The sequence below is a fragment of the Callithrix jacchus genome, chromosome 16 (assembly GCF_049354715.1).
Source record: "Callithrix jacchus isolate 240 chromosome 16, calJac240_pri, whole genome shotgun sequence".
In the NCBI taxonomy this organism is placed as follows: domain Eukaryota; kingdom Metazoa; phylum Chordata; class Mammalia; order Primates; family Cebidae; genus Callithrix; species Callithrix jacchus.
The window spans coordinates 46,596,206-46,618,330 of NC_133517.1; the positions used below are offsets into that span (position 1 = coordinate 46,596,206).

Consider the following 22,125-nt stretch of genomic DNA (forward strand, 5'->3'; position numbering starts at 1 on the left):
GAGGTGTTCTGGTTTCGGGTGTTTTCCTCCTTTTTGCGCTGGTTTCTTCCCATCTTTGTGGATTTATCCACTTGTCGTCTGCGTAGTTGCTGACTTTTCGATTGGGTCTCTTAGTGGACACCCAGATTGTTGGTGATGAAGTATTTCTGTTACTTGGTTTTCCTTCTACCAGTCTAGCCCCTCCACTGTACGACTGCTGAGGTCCACTCCAGGCCCTGCTTGTCTGGGGTACACCTATAGCAGCTGCGGAACAGTGAGGGATGCTACCAGTTTCTTTTTCTGCTATCTTTGTCCCAGGATGATGCCTGCCAAATGTCAGTCTTTTGGATATAGACGGGTCAGGGAGCTGCTTGAGGAGACAGTCTGTACTTTATAGGAGCTCAATTGCTGAGCTGTGAACTCTGTTGTTCATTCAGGGCTGTTAGGCTGCTATGTTTGATTCTGCTGCAACAGAGCTCATTAAAAAACTCCTTTTTTTTCCTCAAATGCTCTGTCTTGGGGGGTTGGGGCTTTGTTTTTGGATGTCTGTTTAGGTGTCCTGCCCAGCTAGGAGGCAGTGTAATCACTAGTTGACTGCCGAGGCTCTGCCCTGCTGTTGTGAGGCTCGCCCTGTTGCTGCAGGCTCTTGCTGTTCTGCTGCTGTTCTCCACCATGGGCTACGCCCTGCAGCAGAGTCTCTCTGTTGTAGTGGGTTGCCTCGGCAACTGCAGGCTGCGTCAGCAGTGGGCATGTGTCTCAGTCGGGGCGGGTTGCCTCGGTAATCGTGGACGCCCCTCCCCCACGGAGCGCCTCAGGGACAGTCTCCACGGCGAGTGTTTGGAATTGCCGTTTTGTCTGTCCCACTGCGCTATCCCACACGCTGTGTCCCTGCAATCCCCTGGGCTGGCCCACTGCCCAAGTCCCTTACAGTCTCGAGTTCAGCCCTCTCAAATCTCAGTTTGCCATTTCGACAGGGCACCCGGACAAGCGCGCCCTATGGGGATCACTGGGTAGGGCTGGCCGCCGCCACCCCGGCTGCTGGCTTCTCCAGGCAGAGCCTCTGCGTGGTGTCCCGCGTCTCCTTTATACTTGGGAATTTCCCCGTTCTGTGGGCAACAAAGATCAGTCTGAAAATGCAGCTTTGACTCACCTCTCCACGGATTAACCGAGAGCTTCTACTATTCATTTTTTTACCCAAAGCTTTATAAACAAGGAGGGGATAGAATGGATAAGGTAAATGGGTGATAAGCCCCCTTTTCTTTTTTTGAAACAGAGTTTCACTCTGTTGTTGCCCAGGTTGAAGTGTGATGGCACGATCTCGGCTCACTGCAACCTCTGCCTCCCAGGTTCAGGCGATTCTCCTGCTTCAGCCTCCCAAGTAGCTGGGAATACAGGCCCATGCCACCATGTATTCCCAGCTAATTTTTGTATTTTTAGTAGAGATGGGGTTTTGTCATGTTGGCCAGGCTGGTCTTGAACTACCGACCTCAGGTTATCCACCTGCCTTGGCCTCCCAAAGTGCAGGGATTACAGGCATGGGCCACCATGCCTGGCCATATATTTCTACATTTTTAGAGGGCGTTACAATACAGACTACTTTTTCCCATTTAACTAATTTTTAAAAAACATTTTCATCCAATAAATACTTTTCTACAACCTCATTTTAAATTGCTGCATAGCCCATTTTTTATTTCTGCAAGCTCATTTTTAATTTATATCATTTATAAACATTTGGATTGTTTCTATTTTTTGCTATTGTGAACAGTAGTTTGATGAAAAAACCTTCATGTAAGTGTTGATGCACTTCTTTAATTAGTGCTGTAGGATAAAGTCCTGGAAGTAGCATTATGCCTGGGTCTAATGGTTTTTAGGACTATATAGCAACATGACCATGACGCTATCCAGAACATTTTTTAGTATTTTGAAAGAACAGTTTTTCCCCAAATCCTTGTCAGTTCTCACTATTGTTTTATTAACAATAGAATAAAAACAATAGTAATGGCACCTAATGTCTACAGACTACATGCTATGTGGGAGGCATTAAGCTGAGCTCTTTACGTGCATTATTTCATTAATTATTACAACAGTCTTATGGGGCAGGTGATATTGTCATGACTGATGGAAGAGGAAACATAGTATTTATTTAACAAATGAAGTTACCAGGTATATGATTTGTAAATATTTTCTCCCATTCTTTGGATTTTCCCTTTCATTTTCTTTATAGTGCCCTTTAAAGCATTTTTAAAATTAATTTTTTTATTTAAACAATTTTAGATTTAGAGGGTCCATGTGTGATTTTGTTACATGGGAATATCTTGTGATGTGGAGGTTTGGGCTTCTAATGATCATGTTGCCCATGTAGTGAACATAGTTTTTCAGCTCTTTACCCAACCTTCTCCACTTCTGGAATCCCCAGTGTTTAGTGTTTTCTATCTTTGTGTCCTTGTGTACCCAGTGTTTACCTCCCACTTATAAGTCAGAACATGTGGTATTTGGTTTTCTGTTTCTGTGTTAATTCGATTAGGAAGATGGCCTCCAGCTGTATCCATGTTGCAGCAAAGGATATGATTTTGTACTTTTTAATGGCTGCATAGTATTCCATGATGTAAATGTACCACATTGGATAATGGACACTTGGGTTGATTTCATGTCTTTGCTATTGTGAATAGTGATGCAGTGAACATATGAGTGCAGGTGTCTTTTTCGTAGAACAATTTATATACCCAGTAATGGGATTGCTGCCATTGAATGGTCGCTCTGTATTAAGTTATTTGAGAAGTATCCAAATTGCTTTCCAAAGTGGCTGAATTCTAGGACTGTTATGAATAATGCTGCTATAAGCAATTGTATGCAGGTTGTTTGTATGGATATATGTTGTTATTTTGTTGTTTGGTTTTTGAGACACTCACTCTGTCACCCAGGCTGGAGTGCAGTGGTGTGATCTCAGCTTACTGCAACCTCTGCCTCCCAGGTTCAAACAATTCTCCTGCCTCAGCCTCCTGAGTAGCTGGGATTATAGGCATGCCATCATCATGCCTGACTAATTTTTGTATTTTTAGTAGATACAGGGTATCACCATATTAGCCAGGCTGGTCTCAAACTCTTGACCTCAAGTAATCCATTCACCTTGGCTTCCCAAAGTGCTGGGATTATAGGCATGAGCCATTGCACCCAGCCTGGATGTGTGTTTTCAATTCTCTTGGTTATATACACCTAGGAGTAGAATTGCTGGGTCATATGGTAGCTCTTTGTTTAAATTTTTGAGGAACTGTCAAACTGCTTTGTTGCCAAACTTCATTTTACATTCTCACCAGTCGTGTCTGAGGGTTCCAATGTTTCCACATCCTTGTCAACACTTATTAATATCTGTTTTTTTAATTATAACCGTCCTAATGGGTATGAAGTGGTATCCCCTTGTGGTTTTGATTTGCATTTCTTAAATTACTAATGACTGATGTTAAGCATCGTTTCATGTGCTTATTGGTCATTTATGTATCTTGGAAGAAATGTCGATTTAAGTCCTTTGCCCATTTTCTAATTGGGTTATCTTTTTTATTATGGAATTGTAAGTTTCTTTTTGTATTCTGGATACTAGACTTTTATTAGATATGTAATTTGCCAGTATTTTCCCCATTCTGTTGGTTGTCTGTTACTTTCATTTAAAGCACAACCTCTCTGCATCCTCCCTTTCCCAAACTGTAACACCTATAAATTTACTCTCTACTTCAGTGGGTTCAAAATTTTTTTTCTTGGCTTCCATAGGTGAGTAAGAACATTCAGTATTTATCTTTCCATGCCTGATTTATTCTGCTTAACATATTATCCTCTAGGTTCATCCATGTTGCTGCAAATGACAGAATTTCATTCTCTTTTTTTTTTTGAGACAGAGTTTCGCTCTTGTTACCCAGGTGGGAGTGCAATGGCGCGATCTCGGCTCACCCCAACCTCCGCCTCCTGGGTTCAGGCAATTCTCCTGCCTCAGCCTCCCGAGTAGCTAGGATTACAGGCACGCGCCACCATGCCCAACTAATTTTTTGTATCTTTAGTAGAGACGGGGTTTCACCATGTTGACCAGGATAGTCTCGATCCCTTGACCTCGTGATCCACCCACCTCTGCCTCCCAAAGTGCTGGGATTACAGGCTTGAGCCACTGTGCCCGGCCTCATTCTTTTTTTTAACAGCAGAATTGTATTTCATTGTGTATACCACATTTTCGTTATCCATTGACCTGTTGATGGACACTTGGCTATTGTAAATAGTGCTGCAATAAACATGGGGTTGTAGGCATCCCTTTGATATACTGATTTTCTTTCCTTTGGATAAATACCCAATAGTGAGATTCCTGGATTATATGGTATTTCTATTTTTAGTTTTTGTAAGAAACCTTTATACTGTTTTTCATAGTGGCTGTACTAATTTACATTCCCATCAACAGTGTATGAGTTCCCTTTTCTCTGAATCCTTGCCAGCATCTGTTGCTTTTTTTTTTGATAACAGACATAATAACAAGTATGAGGTGATACCTCATTTTGATTTTGATTTGTATTTCCCTGATGATTAGTGATGTTGAACATTTTTAATATATTTGTTGGACATTTATATGTCTCTTCTAAGAAATGTCTATTAAGATCATTTGCCCACTTTTTTTAATGGGATTGCTTGTTTGTTTTGCTGTTGAATTGAGTTCCTTATATTTTTTGGATATTAGTCCCTTGTCAGATGAATAGTTTGCAGATATTTTCTCCCATTCTATGGGTTATCTCCTCACTCTGTTGATGATTTCCTTTGCTGTGCAGAAGCTTTTAGTTTAATTTAGTCCCATGTGTCTATTTTTGTTTCTGTTGCCTGCGTTTCTAAGGTCTTAGCCATAAAATCTTTGTCTAGACCAACTTCCTGAGGTGTTTCTTTTATGTTTTCTTCCAGTAGTTGTATGGGTTTGGGTCTTTTGTGCATTTCAAGTTGGTCTTTGTGTATAGTGACAGACACATCATAGACCCTTAGTCATGCTCTTTATGCTTTTAAGGTCACCTTAGTTTACATGTGTGTGTAGAATTGAGGAATCACAGCCATGATGTGCTGGGCCAGGTGTGTTAGCAGCACAATCTAACCAGCAAAGGTAGGGATATATGTGTGGTGCATTGTTCAGAAACATTTACAGTGGTTTGTCTTCGCAGCTTTCATTAGAGCAAGTGAGTATCTCAGAGAAGTGCTAAGGGGTGGGAAACTTACCATTTAAGTCTATTCATAGAAATGTCTAAAGATTTGGAGTTTGAGGTAGAGACAGAGGAACTGGGAAGCTTAAGAAAGAGTCCATAAGAATTTAGCCAGTAAACTGAGACATGCATTCAGAAAACCCAGGTAGAAATTCTGGTTCCTACATTATTTGTTTCATGACTTTGGGCAAATCATTTAATTTACTTAATTTTGAATCTTACTCTTTCCTCTTTTTGTCATCCTTTTCTTCTCATATTCCACTTTGTCAATGTGCATCTTAAAATGTGACTTACAATACTGGATATGGTACTTGTAACTCTGACAAGCACAGGGGATCATTTACTTGTTCTGTGGGTCCTCCGATCCAGTTAATCTCATCTAAGAGTGATGCTGTAGGTTCTTCATTGTCTTCTTTTTTTTCTTGGCAGCTGCATCACATTTGATTTATCCTTTTTCCAGTTGCACTAATTTTGTGTCATGTTCTCTAAAAATTTAATTATCTGTGAAAACGTTTTACTGAGCAATACTCTACATTATTTTTAAAGGGCATGTTGTCTTTGAAATCATAGAAATACTGTGCAGGTCAGGCTGAGAATACGGCTTTGCAACAAGTCAGGAGACACATTTCTCTGAGGGTCTTGAATGTTAATGGATATACGTTAGGGACCTAGTTTTTCAGTTTCCTGGGACATAAAGTCTTTTCCACATGGTGTCTATTTCTCTCTGAAATAGAGTCTGCCCTTTTCCCTGTTACTAAAATGGAGAGTCCACCTGTTTTTCTGGATTAGCCTTTTGTTCTACTCTGTTTTTTTCCTTTTCTTCCTAGCTTCTGCTTACAGTTTTAGCTTCCTCAAGCATATTTAAGCTTTCCATGCCTTTCATAATCTCACTATGCCCTACCTATACCTCAAGGCTTCTTCAAGTCTTTTCGGCTTTTACTCGAAATGCCACCTGACTTCTCAAACTAGATTCCTGAGAGAGAGAAACTGAGTAGTTGAGCACCTCTTTTCATACCGGGCTCATCCACTGGCTCTCGGCCACTTGAGGGGTGGCTGTCCGTGGGTCAGGGCCTACCTCTACCCACCTACCCCAGTCTGGACAGTCAGCATCAAGTGGTTCACGTGAAACCATGGCAGGGCTCTCTAGAGGAGTCAGTTGGATTTATTATGGCCATGACTTTGGCAGACATGGGGACTGAGTATATGTTTCCAGTATATATAGACTCGTATCAGATGTGCAAGGAGGTTGGATTTGAGTTTGGCTTTGTTGTGTGTGTTTTGGTGGGGGTGGAGGTTGTTTTGATTTAGTATACAAATACAAGTTTCGCAGGCATTTAAATAGAAATGTCTGGGTTGGAAAGGCAGACCCAGAGGTCAGGAGAGTGGCTGTTAGAGTACTTTATCAAGTATTATCTGTGTAGACATTTCGAATCCTAAACCTACATGAGATAGCTGAGTATGGAAGCATAAGGAGAGAAGAGAAAGCCCAAAACAACTTAAGTTGGGAGTATAAAGAGCTCCCATGGAAGAGGAGAGAGAAGCTGTACAGGAGAGATCAGCAAGTAACCAGTCTATTCAACAACATTCTATGTTGTTTTTAGAGAGAAAGATAAATGATTCAAAAAAATTTTAATGACTAGAATTTTGGGTGTAGTTCTGTGCCAATAATCTTAATTTGCTGAATGACTTTTGCTATATTCTTACCCCAAACCCCTTCCTCATAGGTAGAAGAAGAAATCCAGACCCTGTCTCAAGTGTTAGCAGCAAAAGAGAAGCATCTAGCAGAGATCAAGCGGAAACTTGGAATCAATTCACTGCAGGAACTAAAACAGAACATTGCCAAAGGGTGGCAGGACGTGACAGCAACATCTGCGTATGTTCCCTCAATCATACCCTTTCCTTGGGAATATAAAGGACACTGTTGTGCCTTTTGTCTGGGGAGGGGAAGAAAAAGAGGATGAGGATGCTTTACCAACTTTTCTTAGGATGACATGGGCATCTTTTTTTCTAATTTTCAAGTGTACCTGCCTCTTTTATAAATTTGATTTTTTTTCCAGACCATTTATTCTAAGGAATAGAAAGAAAACTAGCCAGTTGGAGAAATAAAATTCAAGTTCCATTAAGTGTTATGTATGGATGTGGCACAAATATGTACATTGTGTCCTTTAGTCCTCAGAATAACCCAGTAAGAGTGGGTGGTGAGATAACCCTGGATAAGCAAACAGGCTCAGACAAATTAAGTTTTCAGGTCAAAATGTGGAGTGGGGAATCAAATTCAGGCCTGGAGCCAGTCTTTATTATGTATTTATTTTAACCTTGTTCTGTATGTACCATAAGATTCTCAGGTCATAGTCTCGGATATGTGCTCTTGGCAGAGGTCAATCTCTTAAGCTTTTTGTCTTTTTGACCATACATACTATGATACAGCATTATCATAATGCACTTTTGTTTGCCGGCACAAGGAGGAGCAAGCTTCTGGCAGCAGAATCTGAACTGCTCTGTCTTCTGTATGGAGTGCCATCTGCAGAGTTGGTGAGCTCAGAAGTCATTTTACAGTGCAACTATCAGCAGTGAGGCCAACTGCAGTTGACATGACAGTACTTGAATGTCCAATCTTTTGGTCTGTTTTCTATCCATCTAAGTTGGCAGTGGGAAAACATACAGGAAACTATTTTTTTTGACAGGATTACCATAAACCATGTTTTTTATTGGTATTTGATCTTGACAGGGAAAGTAAAAATGCCTGAGCATTCTTTCCCATATGTGGGGATTTTTAGGATAGGCACAATATTATTTTTTTTGTTTTTTGTTGTTCTTGTTTTCATCAGTTTTTTGTTTTTGCTTTTCCCTTCTCTAATCTCCAGGTAGCGGGGAAGGAGGTGGTAAATTATACCTTTACATTATAGCAGATATCACACTAGAATAATTTTCAGCATTGCGTATTTTACATACTTTATTGAAAGTACAGCAAGTCCTTATTTGGTAGCTCTAAAGACATGTAAAAATTTTAAAAAATGGATACCCACAAAATGTGTTTGGATAATAAAATGCACATGGGTCCTACTTATCCCAGCTACTTCTTGCTTCTGGCCCTTCTTTAGGAAATCAAGCTGACAAAGGCATCTGAGGAATTTGATTTCATTTTTGTTTTGTTTGGATTATGTGAGAAAAGAACAAGAGGTCTGAGTTCTTTCAGGCCCTGGCTTATTTTCATCTTTGTTTGATGATTATTTTTAGCCCTTATCTTGACTTCTTTGGCCCTGCCTTTAGAGGCCTCTGTCTTTCTGGCTGGACTAGGGCACTGCAGAAGATTGTGCCTGAAATGAGGGTTGAGTGTATGAAGATGTGGTGATGCTGCCCTGGTGGTTATGAAGGATTTTAGAAGTTCTGAAACTCTCTTTTTGAGAGTTCTCCAGCAGGTGGTGAGCACTGCACTTGAAACAATTGATATTAGAAAAGATCAGCTGACTTGTCTTTGCTCTGTGTGTTTGTAATTTAATATAGTTACAAGAAGACATCTGAAACCTTGTCCCAGGCTGGACAGAAGGCCTCAGCTGCTTTTTCGTCTGTTGGCTCAGTCATCACCAAAAAACTGGAAGACGTAAAGTATGTCCTCATTTTTCCTTGCTCATTAAGTAGCTGACGCAAATTAAAATGTTTTTGTGGCTGCATCTGTTTCCTGATCTTGGCTCTAGTTGATGCTAGCTACTCCTGTTAGAGTGAGGGAGGGCACTCCTTCAAACAAGTACCTGGAAGGCTCAAACCAGTATCTAGGTCTTCTAGGCCTAGCATTCTAACATCAGATAATCATCTGATCATCATTTAAGGTTGTTGAAAAATTCTGGTTGTGAACTTTTGTGTCTTTTTAGTTCTTCAGGCTCATGCAGGGTAAGTATGTCTTGGGTGCAAATTTGTGGACAGAGCCTAGTGTCTTACTGGGGATGACTACAGGAACACTGAAGTGCACGCTTCGATTGAGACCTGGCTTCATGTTCTGTATGTGACATTTTATGCCATGGTGTGATTACAACATGCTCATCCTTGCACCGATTTATACTAACCTGTAAGCTGTAACTACATTCATGCTTAGGCCATAATCTTGATTTTGAGTTTTTGTTTGTTTGTACTTTAGATTAGTCTGCAGAGTTTTCCTTGCCATTTTGATAAAACCGCTTCACAGTGCTTTTGTGCCCCGCTTCACTCATGTGGATTAGAACAGTGATGAAAATGACAAATGTGGTTTAAGTCAGCTGTGCTTCTGTTGGCATGCAAGATTTGTATTTAAAAAAACACTCAGATTGCATGGATCTGCGCCTTGCATTTGTGGGGAAAGTGTATCTTATAACCAGAATTTGTTGGTCAAATAGGTTTGGTCAATTTATGTGTTATACTTGATAGCAAAAGAACTAAATTCCTCTCATTATATTGAGATCATCATCTTCTAAGCATAATGTAATAAATATAGCTTTCTTGAACTCTTTCGACAATTATGTACGCACGCATCTATTAGGTGTTCATTTTCTGTATGCTGACTGAATTGTGTAGCAGTTTAGAGCCCAGGAAAAACACTGTATGTTTAAAATTTAGGTTACTTAATTATTTTAGATTTATTGGAACTTCCTTTCTTTTTTAATGCTTACTCTGGCTTTTTACAGATTGCAAGCCTTTTCACACTCCTTTAGGTAAGGAGAGTTCGAATCATCACTGCAGTCCAGCAGTTGTATAAGAAGTGTGCTGAGATTAGATCATATGCTACATTGGGTGATCATGTTTGTCCAGTACATAATTTTCTTGCGTTTGGAGTATCTTTTTCTCTAGTGCATTCGTAATTTCAAGGGAGGGTTTCTTGTATACCATGAGTAATTGATAAATTAAAAGAAGTATTTGACACTGTGGTTCAAGGGATGTGGAAATAATTTTGACATTTCTTTTTTACTTTTTTCTTTGGTAAAAAGAAGCAGCTTTACCATGGCATGCAAAATTCCTCCCTTTTAATGTCTGACTTTGTTTGTTTGTTTTTGATGCTTTTGTTTCTTTGGTGCTTTTGTAAGGATGTTGGAATTCTTCACCTGGGTTTCATTACGCAATTGTAATAGACTGCATATGGACTGCCTCCTGATGTTAGTCATCCATCTTCTATGGGCTACTCTACTTTTTTCTTATTGTGGTAAAATATACATAAGGTAAAATCTACCACTACTCTGCACTTTTTTTTTTGAGATGGAGTTTCGCTCTTGTTACCCAGGCTGGAGTGCAATGGCAGGATCTCAGCTCACCGCAACCTCTGCCTCCTGGGTTCAGGCAATTCTCCTACCTCAGCCTCCTGAGTAGCTGGGATTACAGGCATGCACCACCATGCCTAGCTAATTTTTTGTATTTTTAGTAGAGATGGGGTTTCACCATGTTGACCAGGATGGTCTTGATTTCTTGACCTCGCGATCCACCCACCTCGGCCTCCCAAAGTGCTGGGATTACAGGCTTGATACTCTGTACTTTTTAATACTTATTTTAGCTTGTAGTTTTTACTATTTTATTATTTCTTTACACTTGTTATACTCTTTATGTACACAAGGCAACTTCATGGTTTGAAAAAGGAGAAAGTATATTAAGGTAAAAAAAGTGCATTAAAAAGATTAGCTCAGAGCATGCCTTACAGATAGAGACTTCATGATGTTGAGCAAACCTCTCTTTCCCAGGCAGACTCTCTGATTATCTAATTAGTTGTTGGAGGAAACTAAGGTGGAGGAAAATCTTTAGAGTGTATGCAGGAAGGATAATATAGTCGTCTTCATCTCTATTCCTACTGATGCAGACTATTTTCTTAAATAATCACTAGCGGTAGTCTAGCTACTTGCCTTTTTAAGTAAGCAAACAGGTACTTACAGCTACTGTCTTGGTGACACTTATCCCTGGAAGTCAGAGTAAATCATAGGGATATATAAACTCTAAATGTTGAACTATTTAAAGCTAAAATTATGCTTAAAGAAATCAAGTAACCAATGATAGATAATTGTATATCGTTGGCATTCAATTAAAAAGTGCTGTAAGTAACTGAATACAGAGCCAGTCACATCATCCATTCTGCTGACATTAGAGTGTCTACTGTGGACAAATCCTATGAGCATATCCATAAAGAAGACATGGCTTTTATTAGAATCAAGCTTCACTTCTTAGTGTGGAGTAGGGGAAGAGTGGGGACTTGGGATAAGTTAAGAATGGAGGCCGGGCGCGGTGGCTCATGCCTGTAATCCCAGCACTTTGGGAGGCCAAGGCAGGCAGATCACGAGATCAGGAGATCAAGACCATCCTGGCTAACATGGTGAAAACCCTGTCTCTACTGAAATACAAAAAATTAGCCTGATGTGGTTGCGTGTGCCTGTAGTCCCAGCTACTTGGGAGGCTGAGGCAGGGAATTGCTTGAACCTGGGAGGCAGAGGTTGCAGTGACCTGAGATCACACCACTGCATTCCAGCCTGGCAACAAAGCGAGACTGTCTCCAAAAAAATAAAAAAATAAAAAATAAAAATAAAAGAGCCTCATCAGTACTGGTTATAAAATTTAGATGTGATACAAACATCAATATAAGATAAAAAAGTAAGGACTATTGAGAATGATGTTTCTTCAGTGTATATCACTAAACTTTTCTATACCTTTAAAGAATACCTTTCTATACCTTAAAGCTGTACCTAGGTATGGCCCAGTATGTGCTGTCTTATGAATTCATCAGCAACAAATTGCATTTTGCAACTCTTTTCTAGCTCCTTTATTGTCACTGTCCATTTGATTTAAAAAATATAATTTAGATTATGCTGTACCATTTTCAGTCTTGTTTTTAAAGAATATTAAGTTTTTATGAATATTTAATTGCCCATCAGTATGTGGAGGTTAAAGTAAGGCTTTTGATTAAAGTCTGGATATGAAAAATATGAGATTATCTTTTGAAAGGTAATCTTTGTAATTCTCGCAAATCAAAGGTTGGATAAAGGCACTTTAAAAGATAATTTCAAGGCCAAGAAGTCCTGATTGTGTTCTGAGTTAATGTGCTCACATATATAAAGAAAACCTACATCTTTTAGATTATGTGAGGCACATATTGGCCATGTTCCCCCAAGACCTATCCAAAGAAAGGGAGCTTGGGCTGTAGACTTCGAGTGTTCCAATCCCAGCAGCAAGTCGTTTTCTCCCATGGAGATGGATGCAGGAGGCCCCTTTTGCTGAGTGCTCCGAAATAGTTGATTAATCCCACTCAATATTTGTTCTGAGTCCATTTTACCTGGCAAATTTACACCAGTGATTTTACTCCCTGATACAATTATGGATATAGAGGGAGAAAATGCACCAGTTTTGTCAACCTGAATGTATTAGACTCAGCAACAGTTTTTATTTTACATAGTTGATAAATCAGCACTTGGATTTAGGTATTTGCCTATGCCTTGGTTGGAGAAGTGAGATGCATAAGGAAATGGGGAGAGAGAGCGGGCTGCTTCTGATGTCCTGAGAATGAGGTGTGGTAGTAGCAAGGCCACGGAGGACGTGGTCATGAGTGCTGTCCTAGTAGGCCCTCTGGGGAAGCCCACTTTTCCCTCATGTGGTATGCTTATATTTCCCTTCCTGTTTCCATATTTTCTATGCATATATGAAGTATAATATAAAGTAGATGTTAATTCATGTTTCAGTTAAAGTCATGTGTTATAATAACAGTTATTAACGTTTATAAGCCCAGCGAGACCACAGTACCTCAGAAGTGGGGGCTATTATGGTTTTAATATTAGAGATGAGGAAACTGAGCCATAGAGAGATTAAGTGACTTCCCTAAGGTCGCACAGCAGGTGTTAAGTGGCTGATCATCAGGACTGGAACCAAGCATGCCTAGTCCTGGAGTCTGCACTGTCCTCCTGGGCCTCCCCAGAGCAGTGGTGGTTTAAGACATTGCCCTTCTGGACACTGTTCAGCAGTCACTTTGGACAGTAGCTGCTGTGATCACTGACATCAAGAGATCATGTGAGGGCAAAGTGGAATAATACTACATTGATAGCTCTGAAAAGCATACGTGGTACATAGTAAGCTTTCCAACATGTTTGCCATGACCTCTTCCTTTTCTTCCTCCCCCTGCTGCTACTTCCTTTTCCTCCCTTTACCCCCTTCCCTCTTATTAGTATTAGGGATGAAAGGATCAGGTAACTATGTTAGAAACAAGCACTTAAAAAAAATTGTAAATTATTTCTTCCTTGATGATTTAGAGGGACTGTCTTCAAACCAGTAGAGATATTTCATACATAATACCTGGCTATTTTCTAACCAATTGAATAATTTGTTGCAATAAGCTATCTCATGTCTTTTCACAAGGAATACATTAAATTTGAGTAGTAAAGATGTTACATAATGACTTAGGACACAATTTAAATTTGCTTTAAATATTTCTTTGGGGGAGGGGACACCACACTTCTCAATGAAGAGAAACATTTTCATAGTCCAGAGGTCTTTTATTAACACGTATTATGCCATGAATTCATATGGAATGGGCTCCAGTAGCTCAGGCTCCTTCCCATTGGTTCTCACACAGTGTGCTTCTCTGGGTGGAGCAGGCTGGCGCTTCAGTTGAACCCAAGTGCCTTTCTCTTTGGCTTCTTTCTTTTTCTGATCATATTCCTTCGTGTGAGAAACAAGGATTTTTAAAAAATCAATTCAGCTGTTTTAATAAAATGACTTTTTCAAAGTAAGAGTAATGCAGTATGAGATTGGAAAATACTTAGTAAGAATCAGATTATCCTGATTTTTTTTCAGTGTTTCACTGAAACATATTTAGTAGGTATGTGCTGGATAAAGTGGTATAGAGCTGAGCCAGTCCACTGCTGGAGAAAGTGATATAAGTGGCATAGAGCCGAGCCAGTCCACTGCTGGAGAAAGTGATATAAGCGGCATAGAGCCCAGCCAGTCCACTCTGGAGAAAGTGATATAAGCGGCATAGAGCCCAGCCAGTCCACTCTGGAGAAAGTGATATAAGCGGCATAGAGCCCAGCCAGTCCACTCTGGAGAAAGTGATATAAGCAGGATAGAGCCCAGCCAGTCCACTCTGGAGAAAGTGATATAAGCAGGATAGAGCCCAGCCAGTCCACTCTGGAGAAAGTGATATAAGCGGCATAGAGCCCAGCCAGTCCACTGCTGGAGAAAGTGATATAAGCAGGATAGAGCCCAGCCAGTCCACTCTGGAGAAAGTGATGTAAGCAGGATAGAGCCCAGCCAGTCCACTCTGGAGAAAGTGATATAAGCGGCATAGAGCCCAGCCAGTCCACTCTGGAGAAAGTGATATAAGCGGCATAGAGCCCAGCCAGTCCACTCTGGAGAAAGTGATATAAGCGGCATAGAGCCCAGCCAGTCCACTCTGGAGAAGGTGATATAAGCGGCATAGAGCCCAGCCAGTCCACTCTGGAGAAAGTGATATAAGCGGCATAGAGCCCAGCCAGTCCACTGCTGGAGAAAGTGATATAAGCAGGATAGAGCCCAGCCAGTCCACTGCTGGAGAAAGTGATGTAAGCAGGATAGAGCCCAGCCAGTCCACTCTGGAGAAAGTGATATAAGCAGGATAGAGCCCAGCCAGTCCACTCTGGAGAAAGTGATGTAAGCAGGATAGAGCCCAGCCAGTCCACTCTGGAGAAAGTGATATAAGCAGGATAGAGCCCAGCCAGTCCACTCTGGAGAAAGTGATATAAGCGGCATAGAGCCCAGCCAGTCCACTCTGGAGAAAGTGATGTAAGCGGCATAGAGCCCAGCCAGTCCACTCTGGAGAAAGTGATATAAGCGGCATAGAGCCCAGCCAGTCCACTCTGGAGAAAGTGATATAAGCGGCATAGAGCCCAGCCAGTCCACTCTGGAGAAAGTGATGTAAGCAGGATAGAGCCCAGCCAGTCCACTCTGGAGAAAGTGATGTAAGCAGGATAGAGCCCAGCCAGTCCACTCTGGAGAAAGTGATGTAAGCAGGATAGAGCCCAGCCAGTCCACTCTGGAGATAGAGCCCAGCCAGTCCACTCTGGAGAAAGTGATGTAAGCGGCATAGAGCCCAGCCAGTCCACTCTGGAGAAAGTGATATAAGCAGGATAGAGCCCAGCCAGTCCACTCTGGAGAAAGTGATATAAGCAGGATAGAGCCCAGCCAGTCCACTCTGGAGAAAGTGATATAAGCGGCATAGGGCCCAGCCAGTCCACTCTGGAGAAAGTGATATAAGCGGCATAGAGCCCAGCCAGTCCACTCTGGAGAAAGTGATGTAAGCAGGATAGAGCCCAGCCAGTCCACTCTGGAGAAAGTGATATAAGCGGCATAGAGCCCAGCCAGTCCACTCTGGAGAAAGTGATGTAAGCAGGATAGAGCCCAGCCAGTCCACTCTGGAGAAAGTGATGTAAGCGGTATAGAGCCCAGCCAGTCCACTGCTGGAGAAAGTGATATAAGCGGCATAGAGCCCAGCCAGTCCACTCTGGAGAAAGTGATATAAGCGGCATAGAGCCCAGCCAGTCCACTCTGGAGAAAGTGATGTAAGCGGCATAGAGCCCAGCCAGTCCACTCTGGAGAAAGTGATATAAGCAGGATAGAGCCCAGCCAGTCCACTCTGGAGAAAGTGATATAAGCAGGATAGAGCCCAGCCAGTCCACTCTGGAGAAAGTGATATAAGCGGCATAGAGCCCAGCCAGTCCACTCTGGAGAAAGTGATGTAAGCGGCATAGAGCCCAGCCAGTCCACTCTGGAGAAAGTGATATAAGCAGGATAGAGCCCAGCCAGTCCACTCTGGAGAAAGTGATATAAGCGGCATAGAGCCCAGCCAGTCCACTCTGTAGAAAGTGATATAAGCGGCATAGAGCCCAGCCAGTCCACTCTGTAGAAAGTGATATAAGCAGGATAGAGCCCAGCCAGTCCACTCTGGAGAAAGTGATGTAAGCAGGATAGAGCCCAGCCAGTCCACTCTGGAGAAAGTGATGTAAGCGGTATAGAGCCCAGCCAGTCCACTGCTGGAGAAAGTGATGTAAGCAGGATAGAGCCCAGCCAGTCCACTCTGGAGAAAGTGATGTAAGCAGGATAGAGCCCAGCCAGTCCACTCTGGAGAAAGTGATGTAAGCGGTATAGAGCCCAGCCAGTCCACTCTGGAGAAAGTGATGTAAGCAGGATAGAGCCCAGCCAGTCCACTCTGGAGAAAGTGATGTAAGCGGTATAGAGCCCAGCCAGTCCACTGCTGGAGAAAGTGATATAAGCGGTATAGAGCCCAGCCAGTCCACTCTGGAGAAAGTGATATAAGCAGGATAGAGCCCAGCCAGTCCACTCTGGAGAAAGTGATGTAAGCAGGATAGAGCCCAGCCAGTCCACTCTGGAGAAAGTGATGCAAGCAGGATAGAGCCCAGCCAGTCCACTCTGGAGAAAGTGATATAAGCAGGATAGAGCCCAGCCAGTCCACTCTGGAGAAAGTGATATAAGCAGGATAGAGCCCAGCCAGTCCACTCTGGAGAAAGTGATGTAAGCAGGATAGAGCCCAGCCAGTCCACTCTGGAGAAAGTGATATAAGCAGGATAGAGCCCAGCCAGTCCACTCTGGAGAAAGTGATATAAGCGGCATAGAGCCCAGCCAGTCCACTGCTGGAGAAAGTGATATAAGCAGGATAGAGCCCAGCCAGTCCACTCTGGAGAAAGTGATGTAAGCAGGATAGAGCCCAGCCAGTCCACTCTGGAGAAAGTGATGTAAGCAGGATAGAGCCCAGCCAGTCCACTCTGGAGAAAGTGATGTAAGCAGGATAGAGCCCAGCCAGTCCACTCTGGAGAAAGTGATGTAAGCAGGATAGAGCCCAGCCAGTCCACTCTGGAGAAAGTGATATAAGCGGCATAGAGCCCAGCCAGTCCACTCTGGAGAAAGTGATGTAAGCAGGATAGAGCCCAGCCAGTCCACTCTGGAGAAAGTGATATTTTACATGGGTTCTTAGATACAGTGACTAGAATTTGCTGTGAAATTCTGAAATTTGCACTGCTATGCACCCGTTTCCTCATTTTGTTGATACTATCAGATTTAATGTGTAGGTCCCATGGACACGGAATTTATCACGTATTTGGCGATTACTCACCTTCTTTTTTTGGCAATTTCTGCCAAAATGAATGTTCTAATGGAGAGTTTTGATTATAGAAACATAACCAAGAAAGCTATTCCTCTCCCATCATGCTGGATTCCCTGTGTGATCCCCTCTCCTGACCTCATTTTCTCTACCTCTCTCTGCTTAGATTCAATTTTTCTTTGGGAACTGGTTTCCTCTGCGTTCTCTCAGCTTTCACCTGGTCCACAGAACCTCTTCAACATCTAAGTGTCCAGCAGCTTAGTGTCCTGATTACAATATGCTAGGATAAGAGTCTTAATTGTCTTCACCTCTTCATTTTTTCATACAATCCAAATAATTTATAGGCCACTGGGAGGTTAGCGGAGCTCCACTGATCAAGTTATCATATTGGTAATGGTAGAAGGTGGTTTGTGGCAATGTGACTATTCCAGACAGCTTCAGCAGAAGGGCCTGAGGAAGGCCAGGTGATACTTAGAGTTCTTGTTTTGTAAATTTAGGGATTGGGATCAACACACTTTCAAAGATCCAAGTACAAAAAGAATAATCAAATTCCTCCCAGAATAGATTATTATAGTCTTATACCCTATGTATTGACCACCATTGTAAGCTAGAGAGAATGCTGAGTTACATGCATTTTTTTCTGTTATGTAAGACATCAAGTACAGAGATGTTTAAATATTTCATTGATAATCTTGATTACACAGTTTGCCAGCATGTATATCACAGTCATTGTCCATGTTATCAGATATTAATGTAAAACTAGATGAGGAGCTACCCTGAAGACATGTTATCATTTGTAAAAAATAAATCTTTAAGAAGAGAAAATCGCAAGCACACAAAATATTTAAATATAACTGAGAATTAAAACCTTGAACATATACGGGAAAGTTTGTTTACCAAAGTCATGCCAGTGGTCAAACTATTACAGTATGATGTAACAGTGTCAGCAGAATACAGTCATTTTATGAGCTAGGAATGAAGGCACTCTCATGAGGTGGTCTCGATTGGAGAAGGCTAACAGTAGATAGCCTTGAACCTGAGTGGTTAGTGAACCTCATTGTCCTTGAGTGAGCAGTTGCCTCCGTCTTACTAGGAGCCCTCCCCTGGCCTTGCTTGTGTGTGTGTATGTGTGTGTGCACGCTTCATTTTTGAGGGGAGGTGATAAACACTGATTTAAGACCCAAGTTCTATTTTTGATTCTGCTGTGACCTAGGGTAATTTAACTCCTATATGCCTTACAGCTCTAGGTGAAAGCACTCTAGTTTTCAAAGTGCTGTAAAAATGCATGGTGGTATTGTTAGCTCTAGCAACTCCTGGAAATTAATTGGCTCTTGAATAAAAGTAAATTATGTTGGAATAACTTTGATCCCCTCCACCTCAAAAAGTAAGTAATTCTTCATGGCGCCAAAACAATAAAGCTCCTGGGAAGCTAAGTTTTGTCAGCTTTTAATAATGTCGAAGCACCACTATACTAACCTTATTTCTATCTCTTTTTAATGCTGCCTGTTAGTATACGCTCCATTCAGCATTCAATTAGCATGCCTGCTATGAGGTAAAGTATGTTTTTATGAAATGTAGTTGGTCTTATGCTTTATTTTGTTTTAAATTTAGATGTTTAACTTGAACTGTTGTGAATTAGGGAACTAGAATTCCCCTTGAAACAGGCTATGTTTAACACTGTATCAGTTTTCAACTAGACTTTCTCTGATGTTGGGATGAGTACAAGAGATCCATGAAATGTTTTATTTTGTTTTTGAAAAAAGAATGATTTCTGTTTTATTTTGTAAACCTTTGTCTCCTGTCTGAAATCTGTTTACTTCACAAAGGGAGCACTGCTTGTTAACAAACCTTCTCTTGTCCCAGCACCTCTGTTTCCATTCGTGTTAGTTATACTCTCCTTTTCTCCATCCTTCCCATTTTCACTTCCCTCATCTCTGTGACATTTGGAGCCAACTATGATTTAATTCTATCTGCTTTTATTAGGACTTGCAAGTGATATTACCTCATCTAACCTCTCTAGAGAGGTAGAGGATTTTTAACAATCTGTGCTTGGCTTAAACTTCAGTGTCCATCAGAATCACTTGGAGTGCTCGTGAAACCCCTGCTTGCTGGGCCCCGCCTCTAGAGTCTCTGATCCTGTAGAGTTGGGGTGGGACTTGAAAATTGGCATTGCTCATGACTTCCTGATAGCTGCCACAGCAGCTGGTTTGGGGCCACACTTGGAGAGCTGTTGGCTTAACTGTTCTGCCATTACTACCATGGGAAGGAAGAAACCTCTTTTCCCTTCTTTGCATTTTTCAACTTGGTAGTAGAAAGGATATTCAAGGTCAGTGTTTGGAAACAGTGTTGGAAACCCTGTTTCCAAAGCACCTTTGTGAGAGACAAAGGCACTATGATCCTCCTTAATTAATATGGATAGATGTGAATGTAACACGGATGAACGAATGTCCTGTGGGCTCAGTGTGCTCTCCTCATCCTTTAGGGCAGCATTGTGAAGTAGGCAAACCTGTTTCTATGCTCTTCCCCCTTCCTTTTGGTTCCTGATTTCCTTGTCTATTATGCTGCTCCTTGATATTGAACCTCATAAGCTTGTTTCACTTGGGTAACGTGTGTTCATGTAGAACTTCAACCAGGGAAGATGTGAATCAAAATAGGAGTTTCAGAGCATAGTACCTTAACGAAAATTAAACTGATGTAATGGTGGCATTTTCTTGTACCATGACAAGTTGGTTGGTGAAGTGACAGAATTGCTATTTTACCTGGCTTTGTTCCCTCTCCTTACACACATACTTGACTATATCTATACTACTAATGTCTGAGACTGGCCCTATTCATGGACTCAAATGCATACTCTTAAAAACATTACATCAGAAATTGAGAATCCTACATTATAAATACTTGTATGTACCTGCACTTATGATACAGCTAATTATGTCTGTTGTTTTGCCAATTGAGAACAGTGTTGAAGAGAAATATAATCAATGATGTTTTCAAATTAGTTAGATTTTTTTTCAGTATTTGTAATTTTACTATTTGTTTTTCTTTTCTCTCCATAGAAACTCCCCAACTTTCAAATCATTTGAAGAAAAGGTTGAAAACTTAAAGGCAAGTAGAGAGATGAACTGGGTCTTTTTGATACATTACCTGGTGTCTTAATTAACTTTGGTGTGGGTAAATCATTTACATTAATATTTCTTTCTAAAGATGTCTAAAGAATGTAAAGACCTTTACTCTGTATGTTACTGGTAGACATTTAAGGTGGTATGCACGGAATACCTTTTTAGTGTATGCTGTTGCATGGCAGCATGCCACACGCTGAAAGGAAATGTGGCACTTAAGAAATGTGTGCTGCATTTTGCTTTATTCATTTCAAGTACCTTTGTAGTTGGACAAAATTTAATATAACTTTCTTGTCAACAATTATCAAGAATATAGGAAGCACAAGAAAGAAAACAAAAAAATCGGTCCTACCACTCAGACAGTGATATGTGTATGTAGTATTATGCTGTTATGCTTTAGAAAAGAAGTAGCCATACATCATTATCATTTTCCTGCATCAGTAAGGATTCTCTTTCAATATTATGTGCAATGGTTGCTTGTATATTACCTATAATGGATATTGTTTGTTCAGTCCTCAATTGTTGGATTTTTTATTATAATGATGCCTGCTATCATCATCATTTGATTCACTGTTTTTATTTTTTGATTTCTTTGATTTCAATGGAGGTGAACATTTCCCCATTAATAATTAGCTTTATTGATTTGTAAATTATATTATCTTCGAGATTATATTCAAATCTGTAAAATTATCAACTCTTAGGATCACAAGCAACCTCAGAGTTTGTCTAGTTTCCATCTACTGCCCGACCGTCTACAGAGTTTGTATAAAACCCATATTTTCTTTTTTATTTTTTGAAGGTTTTAAAAAAAAAAAATATATATATATATAATATATATATTTTATTGTACTTTAGGTTCTGGGGTACATGTGAAGAACATTCAGGATTGTTGAATATGTACATACATGGCAATGTGGTTTGCTGCCTCCATCCCCGTCACCTATATCTGGCATTTCTCCCCATGTTCTCCCTCCCCCACCTCCCTACCCCATGCTGTCCCTCCCCTTTCTCCCCACAACAGACTGCAGTGTGTGATGCTCCCCTCCCTGTGTCCATGTGTTCTCATTGCTCAACACCCACCCATGAGTGAGAACATGTGGCGTTTGATTTCCTGTTCCTGTGTCAGTTTGCTGAGAATGATGGTTTTCAGATTCATCCATGTCCCTAACAAAGGACACAAACTGTGTAGTATTCCATGGTACATATGTGCCACATTTTCCTTGTCCAGTCTATCATCGATGGGCATTTGATAAAAACCTATATTTTCATTACTCCCTAACTCTGATAATTATGGGGGAATATTTTAAGGAGTAAAACTAGTATCTTAAGTGTTTTTTTATCAGTTAGTTTAAAAACTAATATTCAGTTTAGTCTTTCAGAACTTTGAGTCACAAAATGCATGTTTTAAAAGCAAGGTTCATTTATTGAAATATAACACTTTACAGTGATCTGGATCATTTTTTTCTTGAACATAGAAACATTAGTACACACCTTTTCTGTTTGCATGGAGACATATGAATGTTTTTCAGAGGAGTTACACTGCACACACACAGTTCTACAGCTTTTTCATTCAGCCCTAACTAGCATGATGCTCTGTGAGCCATGAATGCAGGGACCTTGTTCTGGTCACTGATACTCATCAAAGGCTTAGATCAATCCTTGGCATGTCGCTCAATACGCATTTGATGAGTAAAAATATATGTAAGAGTCATTCTTCTATGTCATTTCAAGA

General features: G+C 41.0%; 1 protein-coding gene and 1 long non-coding RNA gene across 9 annotated transcripts in view; one reads left to right on the forward strand and one right to left on the reverse strand.

The window, feature by feature from the left end:
• The window catches only part of TPD52 (tumor protein D52), a 139,846-nt gene that overhangs the window by 114,323 nt on the left and 3,398 nt on the right, over nucleotides 1-22,125 (forward strand). For 3 of the 8 annotated variants that reach the window (XM_035276765.3, XM_078352746.1, XM_035276768.2), the window contains 5 exons: nucleotides 6,917-7,065; nucleotides 8,697-8,798; nucleotides 9,848-9,874; nucleotides 18,785-18,826; nucleotides 20,331-20,379. In XM_035276765.3, the coding sequence (XP_035132656.3) occupies nucleotides 6,917-7,065; nucleotides 8,697-8,798; nucleotides 9,848-9,874; nucleotides 18,785-18,826; nucleotides 20,331-20,379 (369 nt within the window). The remainder of the gene's footprint in view (nucleotides 1-6,916; nucleotides 7,066-8,696; nucleotides 8,799-9,847; nucleotides 9,875-18,784; nucleotides 18,827-20,330; nucleotides 20,380-22,125) is intronic. The other 5 variants (XM_035276766.3, XM_078352747.1, XM_035276769.3 and 2 more) reach the window with 2 other exon arrangements.
• The window catches only part of LOC118148398 (uncharacterized), a 60,961-nt gene continuing 52,490 nt past the window's right edge, over nucleotides 13,655-22,125 (reverse strand). The window contains exon 3 of the long non-coding RNA XR_004735209.3: nucleotides 13,655-13,841. This is a non-coding gene — a long non-coding RNA (uncharacterized LOC118148398). The remainder of the gene's footprint in view (nucleotides 13,842-22,125) is intronic.